The 8,973-nt window shown below is 48.1% G+C and overlaps 1 protein-coding gene across 1 annotated transcript; it reads right to left on the bottom strand.

The window, feature by feature from the left end:
- Window positions 1–2,758: 2,758 nt before the first annotated feature.
- phlda2 (pleckstrin homology-like domain, family A, member 2) lies at window positions 2,759–4,864 on the bottom strand. The gene is made up of 2 exons (XM_038807532.1): window positions 4,284–4,864; window positions 2,759–3,079 (listed from the first exon to the last, which is right to left on the bottom strand). Exon 1 carries the CDS (start codon window positions 4,725–4,727, stop codon window positions 4,317–4,319), a length of 411 nt encoding a protein of 136 aa, XP_038663460.1. The 5' UTR covers window positions 4,728–4,864; the 3' UTR covers window positions 2,759–3,079; window positions 4,284–4,316.
- Between the last annotated feature and the right edge of the window lie 4,109 nt (window positions 4,865–8,973).

The raw sequence follows: 8,973 nt of genomic DNA, 5'->3' as shown, positions 1-8,973 counted from the left end.
TTTTGCAGATTTATTTTTGCTGGCTGTATTGTTTTAATTTTTTAAATTTGCTATGAGGATGTTTGCCAATTTCCCCTTAATACAGCAGTACCACAGGTCTGAACATTGGTGTGTCACTAGGAATGCCACTCTATCTGCTTGTTTTGGAAGACGGTGGGGTGGGGGAGGGATGTGGTCATAGAGGAACATCAGAGAGGTATATGAGATAGAGGTGGATTTATACGACATGCTTATACTACACAGGAGACAGGCAGTTGAGGGGGCAGTGGAAGGAGACAGGCAACTGGGGAGGTCAATGGCAGGAGATAGGCAGCTGGGGGAGGCAAAGGCAGTAGGCGGGCAGCTGGGGGAGGCGATATCAGTAGACAGGCAGCTGGGGGAGGCGATGGAAGCTGGGGGAGGCGATGGCAGTAGGCAGGCTGCTGGGGGAGGCGATGGCAGTAGGCAGGCAGCTGGGGGAGGCGATGGCAGTAGGTGGGCAGCTGGGGGAGGTGATGGCAGTAGACAGGCAGCTGAGGGGGCTGGATATTGTGGAGGGGAAAGGAAGATGTGTTTGGTGGTGGATCATGTTTTAGGTGATAGAAACGGTACCGTTAATCTGTTGAAAGTGTAGGCTGCTGGGAGGAATGTTAGGGCAAAGGAGGCCTTATAAGTTATGAGAAGAGGGGAAAGTGGTGAAGTACAGGAAGTGGGACAGACATGGTGAAGAAGAAATCTGTTGACCCCTGCATGGCAAATGACCCACTGAGCTAAAAGGAACGATTTTTCAATGTAGTGTGATAGGTGGCATTATCGGAGCTGATATAAGAGATCGAGAAAGGAATGGAATTTATACAGAATGCAAAGCAAATCATGATCCACACATTTCACCGTAAGGGGTTAACCTCAGGTGCTTTGAAATTTCTCCCAGGTGAATGTGTGTATAGACTATGATGAGAATCAGTGATCGTTGTTTTTGACAGATGTCTGAAGCACAATGAAAATTAACCATGCCTTAGAAACAATACTTATTAACAAGGTAAACTTCCTTTCATTCCATACGATATTCATTTTCTGTACAGCCCTTTTGATCATGTTCCTGTGATGGAGATTAACACTGTATATTTATATATATTGTAAAGCAGAAGAAATAAAGATCTGACAAATTGATTTACAGTATGGTGATCTCAGTAGTGTACAATCTCAAGTAGATTGCTACCTACCTGGAACTATACATCTGGGTCCAGATACTCATATACATTGATATGTGGTTTATTACCAGTGATTTTAAACCTAAAGACTGAATGATGATATTTAAAATAAACTTTTTATACTAAAAGAGGTATCAGCGATCTTTTTCTGCCTTGCCTAAATGACCATTCCTCGTGTGCACTGAAGACAATGAAAAACAAATTAGGACAAGAGTGTCGAATCATAGCTATATTATACTGTTGCTCTTTCACTGGCAATGAAACAAAAGAAAATATCAGACTGCAGGCTGCTATCTCAGTTTGCCATTGGAAGTGTTGCCCTTCACAAGACACCTGCAGCACAAAAAATGTGAAAACAAAGCTGTTGATTCAGTAGTTTCAATATTCCCAAGCAGGAAAATAGATTAAATACTACATGATTTCACAAGGTCCTAGGATTGCAGCCTGCATATATATAATTATCTTCCAGCAGAATTTGTCCAGTATTACCTTAAATTTAGAGTGGTTAGGACAATTATATTTTAGTCATATTCTGCCGGAGGATGGTACCACACCCATATATTCCGTTTGTTCTACAATTCCTGTGATGCAAGCACTAAGTCATGTCCAGACTTGCCTGTTCACCTTTTGAAATTTGAATCAAGCAAGCTCTGTAGGCAATTAGAACAGGTTGCAGTTAAGAGGACCCAGCATTTCCACAGAATTGTTGCAACACTGGAGGCCATTTGTCCCATCATGTTAAACCGGCTCTTCAAACGAGCTTTGTGGGTTCATGCCATTCCCCTTTTTACCCATACCCAAATACTCATCTCTTGAATACCTTGATTACAGAATCAGAATTGTTTCGGTGCAGAAGGAAATTACTACAACTTGCAGTCACAATGTTATTTCTATATTTCAGGAAAGTTATCCTGTAGTGGATCTGGATGAGGTCAGTTGTCCTCAAGTGTATCTGGGTTAAACTGAGTTCCTGTTCAGTTACTATCTAGTGATAAGAGGACAGGACTTGGCTCAGCTGCAAGGTCATCAAAGTCGACACTCTCCAGGCACAACTCTGGCTAAATACTGGAGACGAGGTAGTGCCTATGGAGTCAAGTCCCCATAGAGAATAGTGCCTTCAGGAGAGGGGAAGAGGAATGTAAACTCAGTTTATTGCCACCGTTGTTTTCTCCTACAAGTGACCAATCTATCCATCGTGTCAAACGTGTGTCCCAGACCCATAGCCAGCTTCCGATCCTTAAAAATCGGTCAGTCCTATTTGTGTTTTAGATGTATTTGCTGGTGTGTCTGGTTTGAAATTCAATGGTCTGGAGGTTGAAAAAGAGCTATTTGTTGGTTCGGTCATCAAGGTTTATTTACATCAGCAATCTCAGCCTTTTGTAAATTAATGGGACTAAAAGTTTTATCTGCAGCTCTAAGACTCCACGGTATGCACTTCTGCAGTACACAAAGTATCAATTGGAGACTATACCTTCTAGTAATGTTTGAAAAAACACTTGCAACCCCTGCTTTATGCAAGTATAAAGACTGGGCTGTGAAGAGAGAAAAATAAAAGAGCAAGTTTAAGCTTTTTTTAAAAAAAAACTTTAATAAATATGCAAAATTAGATTACAGAATAATTTATGTGAAAAGTTGATGCAAACAGACAAAAGTTCTTGCAAGATAAATAAATAGAGATGCAGTTTTCCAGCAGCCCCCTCTGGGAGGCTCCCTTCAGCCTGGCTTTGGATCCTGGATATCCACTGGCTCTGTAAGCAGCTTGGAAGGATTTGGCAGAAGCAGCTCAGGAGGATGAAACTGCGTTCATTTTGAATCACTTTCAATCCCTTTGGTTTCCTTCATCCACATCCTTGGTCAGATTATTTTTTTTCCACGATCAGTTTGGCTGTCTGGAAAGAGAAGACATTAACGTCAGTGACCACAGCATTTCCTAACATTCAACAATACAAGTTATTTTAAAATATTTAATATTAGCAAATAAAGCCCAGCTTGCTAGCTTCCACATTTATTGAAGAGACTCAACCGCATATCAAGTAGTGGCCAGTACTGAGGGCAAAAATGCCTCATCGATGGTAAACTGGTTTAGTTTCATATACACAGATTTACCAACTGATTGAATATGGATTTCTTTCCTCTTCTCGATTTTCTTACTTTGTGTTCCTATCCTGAAGTGTCATTACAAAAACAAATGGGACAGCCACCTCCCTTCACAAAGCAGCCACAGTGGTCATAGTAACAGCACAGGCACAGCTTCATCTCATTGTCACCCAATGCCCAGACATGTGGCACAGGAAACAAGTTAGATAGAAACTCTGGCTGATTCTTCCCCGGTCCAGAGGCACTGAGCTCATTTGATGAGCTCACTTTTAATGGCCCTGGTTGCCATGTGCCGGTTCACAGCACAGACCTGGATCTTGCCGGTACATCCAGCAGAAAGAATATTAAACAGCAGGGTTGAAATTTGAACGCAGGGCGGTGGCTTGTGTGAGCGCCGAGTTCTCATCTGCTCTTTTTAAGTGGAACATAAAAATCATTTTTGTTGTAATAACTAGGGTGACTCCCTGGTGGGTCCCCTTTACATCTATTTGATTAAAACAAATAAATTCAGTAAAACAAACGAATTGAAGCGGGCGAGGGGGGGGGGGGGGGGCAGCTGTCATGAAAATGTTAAAGAAAACTTTACCGCCCAACAGATGCCAAAGGAAAGGAGAATGGAGGGGCTCCCGGTTTGGGGATCACCGACCTCGGGGGAGGGGGGCAGAAATATTCTTCAAGAATCCGAGGGCCGAAGGTTGGCACCGCTGACATTTAAACTCTGGTGACAGGAATTCCGGGCTCCACGTGTCAGGATGGGGGAGCCAAAGACTGGAGGTGGATTTTCTCGATGTGAATATTCTCAAAGTCCCGGGGGACGGGACTGTCGGAAACCACAAGGCAGGCAGCTTCCTGCAGGGCTAGTCCGGTCCCGCGTCGGACTAAAGTTACTAAAGAATTTGGAAGATTTCCCAACGGGATCAGAAGCAGGGGGATGGAAGAGACAGAGACTGGGAGAACTGGATAGAAAGTGGCAGGAGGAGCAACGCCTATCCTTACCGGTGGAGCAAAAGGCGGGAGATGGTGGGTGGTTTACGGTGACCTTCCCAACACCTTCTCCTGTTGGTCCGGAGACGGGGTCTCGCTCTCCTGTCGGGATTTGAAGGTCTGAATGGCTTTTCTGTTCTTGAACTCAATGAGAGCCATGGTGATGGCCGAGTTCCAGCAGCTCTCCCCTAGGCACCTGAAGTCCATCTCCTTGTTGTCGGTGGTCACCACGGTGAAGTAGATGTACTTGCCGGTCCTCTCCACGCAGTCCACGGTCCGGATCTGCTGCAGAGGCACCTCCTTCCGCCGGGAGCGCGTCTGGCAATCCGGGAAGAGCCCCACGCTGTCCCGGGTCAGCACACAGTATTTCTTCTTCCAGAGCTGCAGCAGGTTGTCGCCCCTCTTCTCCAGCACTCCCTCCTTGATCACTTGAGCGCCATCTGTGATCTTCTTCATTCTGGTGATTTCTCCTTCTCCCAGTCTGCGTTGTGAGAAGAAAGAGCCGGCACGAGGGCAGCGATCAATGTGTTAAAGCTGAGGTTGCTGCTGCTCCCTGCCGCCGGCTGCGCTCAGACTGAGGAATTACTCAATCCTCCCTGTGATAAAAAGGCAGCTCCCGGATCCTCCCATTTCCTGCCTCGCCCACTAAGGATGTGATCTCCTGACTGGAGGAGGGGTTGATCTAACCCCACTTGAGGATCAAAGCGCGTTGGAGAAGGAGTCAAATGACAGGATCTGATGCAGGCATTTCCTTTTTAGGTTTTTCCCAAAAAAGGAGTGGGTGAGACTGTTTTGGTTACTGTGTTGAGTGTTTGGGGAATTTTCTTCAAATTCGTTTTGATGAGTCAGAGAATGGCTTACAGTATTTCCACAGGATCCCTACAACGCAGCAGGACGCCATTCGGCCCATCGAATCTGCACTGATGCTACCTAGAGCCAACACCTCACTTTATCCCTGTAATCCCATTTAGAGGCAATTTAGCATGGCCAATCCGCCTAACCTGCACATTTTTGGACTTTGGGAGGAAGCCGGAGCACCCGGAGTAAACCCACACAGACACGGGGAGAATGTGCAAACTCCACACAGTCACCCAAGGCTGAACTCAGGTCTGTGGCGCTGTGAGGCAGAGTGCTAACCACTGTGTCGCCATATTGAGGGAGGCTATTTGATTCTTCATGCTTTTTCCCCAATACTCTGTTACTTACCCCAACATCACAATTCAAATTTTCAACCTTCAAATATTTATCAAATTTCCTTTTGAAAGTGATTATTAAAACTGTGGCCCACCCTTTCAGGCAGAGCATTCAGCATAAACTGATTAAATCCTTTCCCTCATATCACCACTGATTATTTTATGAATTAAATCTGTCTTCTATATATTGAACCGTCTGTCACTGCAAATAGTTTCTCCATATTTACTCTTGTCATACCCCTACGTGATTTTGTCTCTAGCAAATTTTCCTTTAACCTTCTCCACTCTAGGGGCAGAATGGTGGCACAGTGGCTAGCACTGCTGCCTCACGGCGCTGAGGATCCCGGCCCCTGGTCAATGTCCGTGTGGATCTTGCGCATTCTTCCCGTGTGTGCGTGGGTCTCACCCCCACAACCCAAAAAGATGTGCAGGTCAGGTGAATTGGCCATGCTAAATTGCCCCTCGAGTCTGTTTGAAGTTCTACCCCACCCCAAGATTGATTGATTGATTTGATTTATTGTCACATGTACCAAAGTACAGTGAAAAGTATTTTTCAGTGGCCAAGGGAACATACACAGTACGTACATAGTAGACAAAGCGAATAATCAACAGAGAACATTGACAAATGGCACATCGACAAAGAGTGATTGGTTACAGTGTGGAACAAGGGGCCAAACAAAGCAAATACATAAGCAAGAGCAGCATAGGGAGTCGTGAATAGTATTCTTAAGGGACTAGATCAGTCCGAGGGGGAGTCGTTGAGGAGTCTTGAGCTGTGGGGAAGAAGCTGTTCCTATGTCTGGATGTGCGGGTCTTCAGACTTCTGTATCTTCTGCCTGATGGAAGAGTCTGGAAGAAGGCAATGCCTGGGTGGGAGGGGGTCTCTGATAATGCTGTCTGCTTTCCTGAGGTAGCGGGAGGTGTATACAGAATCAGTGTGGGGGTGGCAGGTTTGGGTGATGCGTTGGGCTGAGTTCACCACACTCTGCCGTTTTTTGCAATCTTGGACTGAGCAGTTGCCATACCAGGCTGTGATGCAGCTGGATAGGATGCTCTCTATCGCACATCTGTAGAAGTTTGTGAGAGTTGATGCAGACATGCCAAATTTCTTTAGCTTCCGTAGGAAGTAGAGACGTTGTTGGGCTTTCCTGATTGTTGCATCAACGTGAGTGGACCAGGACAGACTTGATGATGGTGGATCCCAGGAACTTAAAGCTATCGACCATCTCCACTTTGGAGCCATTGATGCAGACGGGAGTGTGTGTCGTGCTACACTTCCTGAAGTCGATGGTCAGTTCCTTGGTCTTTCCGACATTTAAAGAGAGGTTGTTTTCGGTGCACCATGTAACCAAGTGATTTATCTCCCTTCTGTAGTCTGATTCGTTTTTTTTTTAAAATAATTTTTATTAAGGTTTTCACAAAATATAAACAACAAAACAATATTAACAGAATAACCATGGTACAAACCCAAGAACAACACCCACCCCCCTACAAAAGCAACTGCTAAATCGAAAACAAGAAAAAAACAAACAAAGCAAACAACAGAAAGGAAAGAGATAACACCCGCCACATCCAACAAACCCATGTACACACTTCTCCCTCCCACCAAACCCAACCCCCCCCCCCCCCCCGGTTGCTGCTGCTGCCAGCCTATTTCCCTACTGTTCCTCCAGGAAGTCCAGGTAAGGCTGCCACCGCCTAAAGAACCCCTGTACTGATCCCCTCAGGGCAAATTTCACCTTCTCCAGTTTGATGAACCCCGCCATATCATTGATCCAGGCCTCCACGCTTGGGGGCCTCGCATCCTTCCACTGAAGCAAGATCCTCCGCCGGGCTACTAGGGACGCAAAGGCCAGCACACCGGCCTCTTTCGCTTCCTGCACTCCCGGCTCCACTGCAACCCCAAAAAGTGCGAGTCCCCAGCCTGGCTTGACCCTGGATCCCACCACCCTCGACACCGTCCTTGCTACCCCCTTCCAAAACTCCCCCAGCGCTGGGCATGCCCAAAACATATGGGCGTGGTTCGCTGGGCTCCCCGAGCACCTAGCACACCTGTCTTCACCCCCGAAAAACCTACTCATCCTCGTCCCAGTCATGTGGGCCCTATGCAGCACCTTGAACTGTATGAGGCTAAGCCTCGCACAGGAAGAGGAGGAATTCACCCTTTCTAGGGCATCTGCCCACGTCCCCTCCTCAATCTCCTCACCCAGCTCCTCTTCCCATTTACCCATCAGCTCCTCCACCGAGGCCTCGTCTACCTCCTGCATTACGTGGTATATGTCCGAAATCCTCCCTCCTCCAACCCACACCCCCGAGAGCACCCTGTCCCATACCCCACGTGGGGGCAGCAAGGGGAACCCCTCCACCTGCTGCCTGGCAAACGCCCTAACCTGCATGTACCTGAACATGTTCCCCGGGGGGAGCCCAAACTTCCCCTCTAACTCCCCCAGGCTCGCAAACCTTCCATCCACAAACAGATCCCTCAACCTCCTAATACCTACCCTATGCCAGCCCAAAAACCCACCATCAATGCTCCCTGGAACAAACCGGTGGTTCCCCCGTATCGGGGACTCCATCGAGCCCCCCACCTCCCACCTGTGGTGTCTCCATTGCCCCCAAATTTTGAGGGTAGCCGCCACCACCGGGCTCGTGGTATACCTCGTTGGAGGGAGCTGCAACGGCACCGTTACCAGTGCCTCCAGACTCGTATTCACACAGGACGCCATCTCCATCCTCTTCCATGCTGCCCCCTCCCCGTCCATTACTGACTTACGCACCATCGCTGCGTTGGCAGCCCAATAGTACCCACAGAGGTTGGGCAGCGCCAGCCCCCCTCTATCCCTGCCCCGTTCCAAGAACACCCTTCTCACCCTCGGAGTCCCAGGCGCCCACACAAATCCCGTGATACTCCTGTTAACTCTTCTAAAAAAAGGCCTTCGGGATAAGGATTGGAAGGCACTGGAACAGGAACAAAAACCTCGGGAGCACCGTCATCTTGACAGACTGCACCCTACCCGCCAGTGACAGCGGTAACATATCCCACCTTTTAAACTCCTCCTCCATTTGCTCCACCAACCTTGTGAGGTTGAGCTTGTGCAGGGCCCCCCAACTCCCAGCCACCTGGACTACTAGGTACCTGAAGCTCCTCCCTGCCTGCTTCAGTGGGAGCCTACCAATCCCCTCCTCCTGATCCCCCGGATACACCACGAACAACTCACTCTTACCCAGGTTGAGCTTATACCCAGAGAAGCCCCCAAATGCGCTGAGAATCCTCATCACCTCCGGCATCCCCCCACCGGGTCCGCCACATACAGCAACAGGACGTTCGCATACAGCGACACTCGATGCTCCTCCCCACCCCGCCCCAGGCCCCTCCAGTTCCTGACTCCCTCAACGCCATGGCCAGGGCCTCAATTGCCAATGCAAAGAGCAAGGGGGACAGGGGACACCCCTGTCTCGTCCCACGGTGCAGCCGAAAGTACTCCGGTCTCCTCCTATTCGTGGCTACA

Source organism: Scyliorhinus canicula, chromosome 9 (assembly GCF_902713615.1).
Source record: "Scyliorhinus canicula chromosome 9, sScyCan1.1, whole genome shotgun sequence".
Classification (NCBI taxonomy): Eukaryota; Metazoa; Chordata; class Chondrichthyes; order Carcharhiniformes; family Scyliorhinidae; genus Scyliorhinus; species Scyliorhinus canicula.
Note: the sequence above shows the minus strand (reverse complement) of the source record. Positions and strands in the feature narration are given on the sequence as shown.